Source organism: Astyanax mexicanus, chromosome 15, assembly GCF_023375975.1.
Source record: "Astyanax mexicanus isolate ESR-SI-001 chromosome 15, AstMex3_surface, whole genome shotgun sequence".
Lineage (NCBI taxonomy): Eukaryota > Metazoa > Chordata > Actinopteri > Characiformes > Acestrorhamphidae > Astyanax > Astyanax mexicanus.
Window position 1 is genome coordinate 557,056 of NC_064422.1, and position 13,874 is coordinate 570,929.

At 37.0% G+C, this 13,874-nt stretch overlaps 1 protein-coding gene across 1 annotated transcript in view; it reads right to left on the bottom strand.

Annotated features, from left to right (window-relative positions):
• Positions 1-788: 788 nt before the first annotated feature.
• Positions 789-13,874, bottom strand: part of pax2b (paired box 2b) — a 60,789-nt gene continuing 47,703 nt past the window's right edge. The window contains 3 exon segments of the mRNA XM_049464949.1: positions 789-6,754; positions 8,489-8,575; positions 9,889-9,990. Coding sequence (XP_049320906.1) covers positions 6,681-6,754; positions 8,489-8,575; positions 9,889-9,990 — 263 coding nt within the window. The 3' untranslated portion in view covers positions 789-6,680.

Below are 13,874 nucleotides of genomic sequence, written 5' to 3' on the forward strand. Positions count from 1 at the left end.
TGTGGTACTAATCTAATTTTAGAATCTATTTTATGAATATATTTTTGTTTAGGTTTTTTGTTCCTGTATAGCTGTATTTTTAGCCTTCAATATTACATTTACTATGTAAAAAAAAAAATAAGAAGAAAGAAAACACATTAGATGAGAAGAGCTGAATTCAATGTTTTTGACTGGTACTGTATATTGGTTTTTCACATATTGAGAATCTGACATTTCTGATTTACCTTGTGTTTTACAATGAAGGAACCAATAGAATAGATTTGTTACAGTTGCATATTTATATTATATTTCTATGTCACATCAGCCACTTTCATAATCAATGTCATTGCACACTGCACTTTGCTCTGTTAATTATTTAATGAACATCAGCAACAACTGCACTGCTCTGTTTACAGATATGTATCTTACCTTGTATAGTACGTTTTTGTATAGCCTTATATATATATTTTTTTTCTCTTTTCTTCTTCTTTTTCTCTATTCTTCTGTTTTAATTTATGTTTGAATCTGTTTCTTATTGTATTGTGTTGTTGCTGCTGGATGCCTAAATTTCCTTCGGGATAAATAAAGTATCTATCTATCTATCTATCTATCTATCTATCTATCTATCTATCTATCTATCTATCTATCTATCTATCTATCTAGAAATAGAAATATTTTTACATTACATAACGTAATTTACACTAAATCAAATTGTAAAAACAGTTTTTTACATTTTATTTTACATGTTACATACAAACATTTTACATTTTTACATGCAGGGTCTCCAGCAAAATGACTCTCACATCCAGTTTCTGGTTTGACATATAAAATTTATTTCTCATGTGCACAAAAATTCAGACTCATAGTTAAACAATGATTGAAGTCATAAGTTTTTTTTTGTCTCTTCACAATTCAGACACACCTCAGCTATCAGTCTTTAAGGTCAGTTTAGCCTTTAATAATTAATAAGTTATTGACAAAATTATAACTGTAGGATTCGTTCAGGAACATTGAAGGTAGGTTGAGTCATCAGATCCTGAATCAGATTCAGATTCAGTTTGTTTGATGTGTTTCTTTCAAAGGGAATAGAAATGTCCTTAAATATGAGTTAGTCTCCATGGTTACGGTGATGGCTTAGTGGGTTTCATTGGTGGATCGGCATGAAGCTGTCCGTCCACAACAGTGTTCTTCTAGCTGGATCTGTATGTTGTAAAAGAACCAGTGCTTCACTAATCATTGCTTCCCAGACTGGCTGTTCTCAGACTGGACTGGTCTTAGACTGGACTGTTCTCAGACTGGACTGTTCTCAGACTGGACTGTTCTCAGACTGGACTGGTCTCAGACTGGGCTGGTCTCAGACTGGGCTGTTCTCAGACTGGGCTGGTCTTAGACTGGACTGTTCTCAGACTGGACTGTTCTCAGACTGGACTGTTCTCAGACTGGGCTGGTCTCAGACTGGACTGTTCTCAGACTGGACTGTTCTCAGACTGGGCTGGTCTCAGACTGGACTGTTCTTAGACTGGACTGCTCTCAGACTGGGCTGTTCTCAGACTGGGCTGGTCTTAGACTGGACTGTTCTCAGACTGGACTGTTCTCAGACTGGACTGTTCTCAGACTGGGCTGGTCTCAGACTGGACTGTTCTCAGACTGGACTGTTCTCAGACTGGGCTGGTCTCAGACTGGACTGTTCTTAGACTGGACTGCTCTCAGACTGGGCTGTTCTCAGACTTGACTGTTCTCAGACTGGACTGTTCTTAGACTGGATTGTTCTCAGACTGGGCAGGTCTCAGACTGGTCTTAGACTGGACTGGTCTCAGACTGGACTGGTCTCAGACTGGACTGCTCTCAGACTGGGCTGCTCTCAGACTGGGCTGTTCTCAGACTGGACTGGTCTCAGACTGGACTGTTCTCAGACTCGGCTGTTCTCAGACCAGGCTGTTCTCAGACTGCACTGTTCTCAGACTGGACTGGTCTTAGACTGGACTGTTCTCAGACTGGACTGTTCTCAGACTGGACTGGTCTTAGACTGGACTGTTCTCAGACTGGACTGGTCTTAGACTGGACTGTTCTCAGACTGGGCTGTTCTCAGACTGGACTGTTCTCAGACTGGACTGGTCTTAGACTGGACTGTTCTCAGACTGGACTGTTCTCAGACTGGACTGTTCTCAGACTGGACTGGTCTTAGACTGGACTGTTCTCAGACTTGTCTGGTCTCAGACTGGACTGTTCTCAGACTTGTCTGGTCTCAGACTGGGCTGTTCTCAGACTGGACTGTTCTCAGACTGGACTGGTCTTAGACTGGACTGTTCTCAGACTGGACTGTTCTCAGACTGGACTGGTCTTAGACTGGACTGTTCTCAGACTTGTCTGGTCTCAGACTGGACTGTTCTCAGACTTGTCTGGTCTCAGACTGGCCTGTTCTCAGACTGTACTGTTCTCAGACTGGACTGGTCTTAGACTGGACTGTTCTCAGACTGGACTGTTCTCAGACTGGACTGGTCTCAGACTGGACTGTTCTCAGACTTGTCTGGTCTCAGACTGGACTGTTCTCAGACTTGTCTGGTCTCAGACTGGGCTGTTCATAGACTGGGCTGTTCTCAGACTGGGCTGTTCTCAGACTGGGCTGGTCTGGAGGGTGGATTTGTGTGCAGTGTTTTCAGGCAGAAGATAAGAGCTGTTGTTGCGAACGGATTAAAAACGTACTTCATCCAGCAAAGCCGAATTATAATCATCCATGTTTTGGGACTCGTTTCAACAGGACAGTTGTCTTGCTCTCGTATTTCTGCTCCATATGTTATTTACCAAACCAAACTGACAGATGAGACCAATTTCATTGCTGTTGTTATTTTGTACATGAATATATATATTTACACAGTTGGGGAAAATGTCAATTCACACAATCAATTTAATAAAGCAACAACCTTTCACAATTTCAAAATAACAAAAAATATATAAATAAGAAAAACGAACAAACAAACAAACAAACAAACGAAAAATCTTTCAGTAGTATTGTATGCATATGACTGTTACTTTTTTTACTCTGCATAGGTGTACATACTTAAAAAATGCTTTAACCATAATACTGTTTTCAATTCCATACAAGTAAACAGACTGTAAATAAAAATAGCAAACAAAAATCTTTGGCAAGTGTGATAAAAGTATTTTACTGCTTTTGTTTCATTTTGTAATTTGTGCTTGACTGATTTTCTGTAACATTGTTATGAATTGCACTCATATGTCCTGGAATATAGAACAATATATGACTTTTTTCTGTGGTCAGATTGAATTATATTTAAACAGCCAGACTTTACAAGACTATTCGATCCCACTTCATATTATTTTAATAAGCAATTTAATAAACGTGTAACGTGTAATAAACTAGTTGTAATTAATGACATACACTGTTACAGAGGCATTGCAGTAGTCCAGCTTATATAATTATATATTTGAATAAATGTCTGAATATTTTTGTTAACATTTTATTATTTATTATTAGAAGGATGTAATTACATTATTATGCCTTTAAATAGTTTTTATAATTAAGGTCAATTCATTTGTATAGACCCAAGCTGTTCTACTGTAATCCAGTTATAACGGTGAATAGATCACTGTTGATGTCTGGGTTATTAATATGTAATTACACATACTTATAATATTAAGTGGGACCCTGTGTTTTGAACTTAAAGCCAATCATATTCCGTTATTTTTTAATTTAGTACAACTTCCGCTTGAATTGTGGTTTCAGTGATATTCTGAAAAAATGTCAGTAGTAGAAAAAAAAATCTGTAAACACATGAGGAGAGTTGGGTGCTATACTGGGTCAGTAGTGTGTGATACAGCTCCCATTATCACTCCATTTAAAGTACAGTACATAAAACCTCAGTAGAGAAAGGGAATAGTGTACAAGAATTTTAATATTTCAGTTTCAGAGCAGCCAGAGGATCAATAATGAAGTGAAAAGTGTTGTACTGGCAATCCGGTAAAATATATAGCAGGAGGGTGAATGGTCTTTTTTCACTGCAGGGCTAAAATGTTACTAAAGCCTCTGTATCATTAGCATATCAGTTACCAACCTTGTCCAACATCACTACCATAGTGTTATCACATATGTTACAAGCCTTGGTCTACAATGCTCCTGTGACATTAGCACATCAGTCTTGTCCAACATGGCAACCAGAGTCTTAGCACATCAGTTACTGACCTTGTCCAACATCACTACCACAGTGTTAGCACATGGGTTAAAGGCCTTGTCCAACATCGCTACCACGGTGTTAGTACATCTGCTACTGCCCGTCTCCCAAGATGATGCAAGTACTGTGTTAGTACCTCAGTAGTCACTGCCATGTCCAACATCGCTACCACAGTGTTAGTACCTCAGTATGTCCAACACTGTTACTGCAGTGTTTTTACATTAGTTCCTGGCCTTGTGCAACATGGCTACCAAAGTGTTAGCACATCAATAGATACAGGCCTTGTCCAACACTGTTACTGCATTGTTTATACATCAGTTACTGGTCTTGTCCAACATGGCTACCACAGTATTATCACATCTTCTAATGCCCATCTTCCAAGGTGATGCAAGTATGAAGCCAAGCAGTGGATCCCTACGCCATTATACCCTCTCACTATAGATGGTTAGCTCCAAGCATGATTAACTAACCATGTTGAAAACTGCTCTAATTGTTCCGTGTCGACCTCTGACCATGTAAAAATGCCACCGAAATGTAGAAACGTTCTGCCCTGCAGTGGAAAAGATGCCATTGTTACCTAGATCATAGTAAATCTTTCTGACACCCTTATTTGCTCTGTATCTTAACCCAAATATACTATGATTTGGGATATTGTTTGTAATGGTGAAGGTAGCAGGATAGAGTGTACCTGAAGTCTGAATGAATGATCTTTAGTGCAAAAAGAAGGTTTGTGTTAATAAAGTTGATAATGCCTGGTATTGTTCCAACAAACACATACAGTAGAACTAACAAAAATAAACCATGCATACTGCATTTCATCTCAGATTAAGCTTTCAATATTATAAAAAAAAAAGAAATTCAAAAAACTTAATTTAAGAATATATATTTAGTCATTCTACAGCCTGGTCAGCTGGGGACCGGAGCGTTCAGCGGGTCGGTTTTCTCCTCCAGTGGATAAATGTCTTTCTCCTCACTTTTTTTTTGTTTTACATTTTATACCTTTGATTGTTTTTCACACAGAGGAGATGCTAGCTGCTAATTACTCATCCTTCCATTGGTCGCACTGATGGACTGGATCGTGTGCTGAGTGAGAGAGGGGGGGGGGGGTGGTTGTGGGGGGTTCAGTTGCTGGGTGGGTTCAGATGTAGTGTGCTGATTGGGTGAACACCTACACTTTAAAATGACAAGAAAAGCTCCTACAAAAGGTTCTTTGAGTAATACACGTTCACACATACATATATATGGGCAAAAGTATTGGGACACCTGCTTATTTATTTAACGATTCTTCTAAAATCAAGGAAGTCTTTCTACTAGAGATGCATCATTATGATTTTTTTTGGCATTAACTGGAACCAAGCAAAATTAAATACAATGTTTTTTTCACTATTGCATGAATTAAACATCATGAATGTGTTTTGTCTTGCTTTTCCTCAATTTAAAATGATTTGCTGAACTCTGAAAAGCGATTGTATTACTGAAAAAGTCATCATTCTGTATAATTCATTCAGTTTCTCTTTTTTTGGCCAAACTTTTTTGCTTTTTTGGCTTAATTATTTTGGTTGCTGAATATTTGCTGCATTCCTGTTTCTACTAAAATTTTCGGACTATTGCTGTGAGGATTTGAATTCCTCAACAATAGCAAGCATTGATGAGGATAGAAAGTTGGATGACATGATCAGTGTTGGATGCCTCCCCACCTCATGCCCAACTTCCAACTCATACCATCCAAAAGCACTGGATGGAGCACCATCATTCCAGCTCAATGCTGGAGGACTTTACAACCATGTGCTTCAGAGGGTCCTAATCTGTTCTTCTGTACAGGGATTAAGCAAGCTCTATGGATTTGTGTGAATTTGTGTATGTAAGCAATGGTTGAAAAAAAAACATACAAAACGAAGCATTATAAATGAATGCACTCATTATAAGGAGTGTCCACAAAGAACCTTTTGCAGCAGCTTTATTTCATTTCTAAGTGTAGTGTATTTATTTTTATTTGAGATACTGATAACTTATGCTGCTTTAATTGCACTGCTTAGAAAGAGAATAAAGAAAATGAGAGGAAAAGAGAAGGAGAGAAAGAGAGAGAAAATAATGGACTTCCTTTGCCGAACGGTTATAAAAAGGAATGTTTTCATCCACAAAAACATAAACCTGAAGTTCAGAAAAAGAAAGCAAAATCCATCCATCAAACCATGTTTGTTTGTTTTTTTAATAAAAAACAATTAAATAAAAATAAAATCGCTGCCTCCTTCTTATCGCCCCCTGTTCTGATGATTAATTCTGATCAGATTTATTAGTGGAGTCTTTGAGACGGGTGCACCCACTGTAACAGTTGGCCTCTTGGATTTGAATGGCTGAATGTGGGATAGCCGTCTGGCGTCCTGGTTGGCCCGCTCTTTCATCATGTGATGTACGGAAGGTGGCCCGCGTCCAATCAGCTGCGCCGCTCACACTGGCACAATGCGAAGTCCGAGGCTGTGGGCGTGGTGCCGGGTCTGGTGTCCGGGGTAACTAGTGGCGGTCGTAGGCAGCGGCAGCAGCTGGTGGGGCAGAGGCTCGGGATGCACTATAATAATAAGGGGAACCTGGAAGTTAACGAGAGAGGAACGTAACATTTCAATAACTCAACAACTCATTAACCAGTCATTTTTATATTAATGATATATAAATAAATATGATAAAATGGCTTAATAGTGTGGTAATGTGTTTATTGTGCATTATTGCCAAATACAAATGAATAAACGCATTTACTTTGACTTTTATTTCATCTATGATATTATGTACCCAAGATATTTCATGTTCATACTTAATACTTATTTTCATTTATTAACATACTGTACATTTATTACTGCATTTCATTAATGCATTTCATGATATTCCAATAATGATTTAAAATGTCAGATATAAAATAAAAGTCCATCCTGTTCCATATTTTTTCTTATTTAGGGTTATACGTAACTAGAGGCCAGTTTTGTGAAAAATATGAACTAATAATTGCTTTATTTATTATTACTTAGCAATAAACACATTGTTACCAAACGTTTATGCAGATAATTCAGAGCAGTTTAGTCTGTAATTCTCTTGTGTGTTGAGTAGAACATAATATTATAACACCTGAAATGTGATATAATGATATAGTTCAACACTTTTAAACTAACTGAAACATTGATAAACTGAAAAACTCCAACAAAGAACTCATACTAATATAATATTATATAAGATTATATATTTATTATATACTTTACACAATATATACATTATTTTGTATGTTTTATTCTCCTTTAATAGTGATATTTTATTCTTTTAATAGTGATCAGTAGAATGCCACTTTACATTTCTCGATGTATTATAAATGAATAAACTCCAAAAGCCAATTATATATTTTTACAGTGTAATTTAAGGGTCATATTCCATGCTTAGTTTTTGTTGTGTAACAGAGTGGTAAAGATTATAATGCAGGTATTAGTGGGACAGATTTTTTTCTGAAAGAAGAGCTCCACTTATGTACATAAGAAGATTGTAATAAATAAATAAAGCTTCATATTTATTGGAAATATCATTAAGAAAATTATCTGAATCAGTAAATGATTTTTATTAGTATCCCCAAATCTAACAAATACAATTGAAAACTTTCAGATTAACCAGATTATAATTTTAATTGCTTAAAGCTTAAACTTTATATTACAGTGCTACAGTGTTTTTTTACAGTGCAGATAACAGTATAATTGCAATGAATAATTGTTTCTTAATAGTAACTACATGGTTTACATAAAAAAAAATGTACACCTGTGACATAATATAACTACATTTGTGTAATATTTGAATAGAATTATATTAGATATCATTGGTTATTTTTAATGAATTAATAATCAAATATATTCATTTACTTTTGTTTTCTTATAATTGCTATTTTATTGAGTTTTTTAATTTGCATTTTAGTCTATATTTTAATTTAAAAAATAGATAAATCTATAAAGCTAGCTAGAACTTCTCTACAAATTGTGTCTGATAAAAGAATACAATTGTAAATGTTTTCAATCAGTATTTAAAAAATGTTAAATCAGGTTTTTTTTCTGTTTGTTTATCTAGTGAAAATGTTTAAATAGCCATAACAGATGTTGTGTGATTTTTGTGTTTCCTGAAAAACTTTGATTATTTTAGAAATACATTGATATATAAATAGGTGTGACCAATCTGAGTCGTTTCAAAGTATTTTCTTTGTGTATTTTTATTCTGATTGTTATGATGTATGTAGAGTAACAGAAGCTGATTATGATGAAGAATCTGATTTGTGTCAGGGTTCTGTCAGTAATACTCACTTAGTAATGCCGGGTTGCTGAAGCGCCATGCCTCGTTGTATGTGGTGTATTGTGGGTGACTGTAGGGATTCCCTGAAAATTCGCTCCCTGCAGCGAGAGAGAGAAAGCAGCATTAAAACCGGGCTCTCGCACTTCATCACCGGGACACACCGTACACTCAGAGTCATCAGGGGAGTCTCGGCTCGACCGATAGATTCTTTATTTCTCTGCCTGATTTTGCTGCTCTCTGGTGAACAGTAATCTCACATTGAAATCAATGCAGCCGCAGCCCCCCCTCAGCCACCCCCCCAGACCTCCCGACCGTCTCTCTCTCTCTCTCTCACTCTTTTTTCCTCTCTCGTTTTCTCTCCGACAGTATAAATTCCCTGCTGACGACTTGCTCCTGTGCTCTTTAACTTCCCCGAGTTTCTCTATCTCTCCTGCTCTGGAATTTCATTGTTCAGGAAGCCGCTCAGACTGCGGTGTTGGGCGGTGTTGGGCTGTGTTGGGCTGTGCTGGGCTTGGGATAACACCCTCTCGGTTTTTATGGAACTATAAAGGGCAGGTTTTATATGAAGAAGGTGAAGAATGGCTTTCTTGGCTTTAATCTGTTTTTTAGAAGAGTCTGAAGAAGAGACGAGAGTCTGCAGGACAGCTCTAGTCATGGGTCTAGTTTCAGACCTTTTAAGAGGTTAAGAGCAGCTAAAAAGATTATGTTCTTCATCTCATATATACATACTTTAAGTGTTTTAGTGCTTCGTGAAATTATAAACTTCATGCTACACTATTAATCTGTTCAAATCACTAGGTGGAAGAAGAAATAAATGATGTGTTCAACAGTAGTTGCACACTACACATGTTTACTCCAGGTATAGATTGTAAAATACTAATCTTAATAGTTCAGGGTTGATCGTAGAGTATATGGTCATTTAAAAATTCAAAAAAATGACACTCTTATGCCCAATCCCATATCTAATATGTACACATAACCCTAATTTTCAAGTGTAACCCTTCCTCTAAGGGTTCTTCAAGCACCCTATACAGATATAGTTATATTAGTCAGAAAGCGGGCATGTGTTGGAGCAATTAATTATTATTGTCCATTTCTTAATTCCTCTGTGATGAGGAGCTGAAATTAACTAAAATTTATTTGCTTTTAATTTTAGCTAGCTAAAAGTTAGCTAGCTATCAGCCATCAGCGATTTTCTAAAACTTTTTATAAAGAAAATGTCCATTGAACACTGGAAATACACATTAAATTATGATAATATAGTGGATATTGTAATTTTAAACAAGGAATTTACTCAAACTCTCATAGTCCACATCCACAGGACGCTTCTTTAAATTTGAAAAGGTTTTTCAGGCAACAAAAACTCTAAAGACCTACCCAAGGCTTAGAGTATAAGTTCAGGAGTACTCACCAGGAACCATTCCAGCCAGGGTTGATGTTGGGTAGCTGCCCTGCCCTGTAGGGGGCACATGAGGTGGATAGCCAGGTAGGGTTGTGTTGGCCATATCTCTGCCTGCACACAAATCACAAGACCTCTCATTAACGTCTGAGAGATGATTCTATTCATATAACTAATATATTGGGATGTTGGGGTCATTAAAATTATTTTAAATTCAAAAAACACAATTTGGGTTTTTTTTTTCTGGCTGGTTCGTTTTTTTGTTTTACCTTTAAGGCAATGCAAGGGTCAAATGGTTAATGTTTAATCTCCAAAACAGTACAGATAAAACCTTCCTAACTTTCAATGAAAATCAATGTAAAAAGAGTTTTTCAGTTCATGTTGGGAAAATTCTATTGGTCTGTTTATTAAGAAATGCTGATTGGATTATAAACAGGTAAATACATTGGTTAATTAATCATTCTGTACTGAGACCAATATTAAGTTTAGCAGATTCTGATATCTACCTCAATTTAATTTAATTTAAAAATATATCATTTTATTAGGAAAATGCAGCAGTAAAATCTACAGTGTGACACACGCAGGACTGTACTTAACCAGAGGAGGGTCACGTGACCCACAAAGCCTCATCCCACCAGTTCCGCCCGAGTGAGAAGCTCTAACTTCTACTATAATCAGACGGTTTTAAACCCTGGGCCCCGGCCCATCTATGACTCAGAGACGAGAGCAGATGCGAGCCGGGGTTCGGAGCGGGCCACGCTGTCCCAGCCGGACCCTCCTTTCTTCAACAGAGCACAGAGCAGCTCTGCATTCACAGCCGTAATTGGGCCTGACGCTTGGCTGTCCCAGCCAGCCACGTGCAGCCCGGAGCCTGCCGAGCGGCCAGTCGGGGGCCCCTTAATGGTATTGTTGGAAAGAGAGAGAGGAAAGAGAGGAGAGGGAGAGATAGCGGGAGAGGGAGAGGCGGGGGAGAGGCGGTGGGCGACGAGGGGAAAGTCGGTCACCAGTGCAACTTTAATGAGCGGCCCAGCAACCATTATGGCAATCACTGACCATAGAGTCTATTCTACAGAGAGTGTCGTGAAGAGGCAGCTCTGACCAGAGCGTTCCTTTTTCTTTTTCTCTCCTGCTGTTTTCTGTTTCTCAAATACTGTTAAACTTTTACCAACCAGGAGACCTTTCTTCACACCCTGCTCTCGCTGTCTAGCTCTGTACCACACTCTCAACAACACTGAAGCTCCTCAAGTGATTGCTGCTCCTCATTACTTTAATGAACCACATCAGATGAAAACCACACAAGAGATTCTTTAGAGATGTTTTAAGAGCAGAATTAACCCTAATCGTGTATTTTTGCTACTTGAGGTTAGAGTGCACTTCTAAAATAAAACCCATTTCTACACATTTCTATGATGGTGAAAAAACATTGATGGTAAGATTCTTTGGTGAACTATGGTCCTCATTCACCAGCATCTTTCTAATATCTTAATATCTGAAAAAAAATTCATCCTTTACTAGAAAAGACCCTTTAAACTCCACAGAAACACTTCCAGCTCAGCAAATTTGCATTGGTTTTCATGCTGTTACTCCATAATAATCCACATAAATGGCTAAAGGTTCTCTTTACAATAAGGGTTTTTTATAGAGTCAAAAAATATCTTTTCTTCACTCATAAAAATAAAAGAGCAATTAACAATGGCAAAAATCCCTTTTGCAAAGAAGCCATTAATGTGAAGAAGCTCAACATTGACTCCTGTAAGATTATTAAACTTATAGGCGTGATACGTCATTAAAAAGAACAGAGATCCAGTCCCTTAAGCCTAAGGACATGATTGACGTATATCATAGGTTACAAAATGAATCGTCATGAATCATGCTAAATGCTTGAATAACATACTGATTAGGTTAAATGCTGATTTAATAACACACAGATTATCTCTTTAATCAATTAACATAATAAGGCAAAACTCCTCCATATTCTTACACTCCTTCATACCTTATGTAAGGTTATTTACACATATACATATACGTATACATATACATATACACGTAGAGTCACCTGGAATTCAGGCTTTCAGTTGACAGCTATGCTGCACTTGTAAAGAGTTAGGAGTTACTTGGATTTCTTGTCTCTTAAAGTGTTTGAGAGCATCAGTTGTAAAGTTGTGAAGAGGTAGAGTTACAGGTATACAGTGAATAGAAATGGATACAAGAACAACTCAACTAAGTAAATAAACATCAGCCAATCAAAAAAACAAAAAAAAACAAGAACTTGAAAGTATTTTTAAGTGCAGTCGCAAAGACCATCAAAAACGTTATGATGAAACTGGCTGTTACCAGAGTTACCTCTGTTGCACAGAATAAGAGGTGCATATTCTGGTTTGTTTAACACTTTTAAGTTACTACATAATTCCTTACGTGTTCCTTTAGAGGCTGGAAAAATGAAATATATTGCATGAGAAGGTGTGTCCAAACCTTTGACTGGTAGTGTATACCTTAAAAATATATTTACAAACTTTTACAATGGTTCTTCTATGGCATCGCTTTAAGAACTATTTTAGCACCTTTGTTTGTATGCAACTTTTTAAAATATATTTTATAAATACTGTAGATAATTGCACCCAGAAGGTATCAACAGACCAGATGAATGGTTTGTTATCCAATACAAATTCACATTTGGTCTCCATCACAGGCACTTTGCCAGCCCAACATCACAGTAAAGAGGTTGTGCAACCAACGTTTTCTGAACTCACACTCTTGTGCACATCTCCAACAGGACAATCCTCATCCACATACTGCTGTTGTCTGAAGAGTTAACTGCAAAATCTGCAGGAACTGCATGGAATGGATCCACTAAACATCATTAGAACCCTCTACAACTGCTTGCTCCATCACTTCATTTGGACTTGACTAAAGCAGTGACACTGTGTTGAGTTAAAAGCAGTCTGTAAGTTGAATGGCTCTGTCTGTACCATTAGAAACAGGGTTTTAGAGTCTGCCATGTCCTAAACTGGAAGCGACCAATCATAAAATCTACACAGCCATACCATAAACACTGTGCCCAAGTCATAAGCTCTTATCTAAATGACCCTAAGCAGCTTCCTAGTGTGTCTCTGGGCTGGAGAGCTGGGAATGGTACCAATAACAAGGGTAGTCTTTACACTGTATATTACATTTTCATACAAAAATTAAAAACAAATGTATATGTGGATTTGCTTCTACAATCTCTATATTTTAAAATGATTTGAGGATTTTCAAACAAGCCTAAACAGGACTCCTCTGAACAGATGAGTTTAGATAATGAGATTATTGCCAGGGTAAGTTTTAGTTTTAAACTCCAGAGACCTGATTAGTTTAGATATTTGGAGCGTAAATAAAACAATAATAATCATTATAGTAAAATTAAAGCAGCAGATGAGAAATGCTGGCAGAAAAGTGAGTTTCAAAACCGGCTGGTGAAGCAGCATAAAGAGGCCTTTTATTAAGTCTGGCAGGTTCATTACTGAACGGTTTATAACTTATAACAACACAGTAACGTTAACTACATATACAGTTCTCTCTAAAATTAGAGGAACAATGAGGCAATCCCTTTATTTCTACTTTATTCCTACTTGATATTACTTGAAATTTGACACAGACTAAGATATCAGCTTTTATTTCCATGTATCTGATACACAGTTCAGAAAAAATCCTTTTATCTGAATCCACACAGATTTGTTGTGAGCAAAAGTATTGGAACAGATAAACTTAAAGTAAATGAATGTGCATCAAGTCGGTCACCCACTATATATATACATATATATATATATATATATTAGTATATTTGTATCTAAAATACAATGGTGTACAATCTAGTTTGAGGGTTGAATAACTGTATTTTTTCACTGTATTTTAAAAGATTTTTTTTCTGCATAGAACTGTGCCACCAATGTGTTATATGGTGTGACCGTCTCAAGTATGTTTTTTAATGTATGTTAGCATGACAATATGTCACATTATAG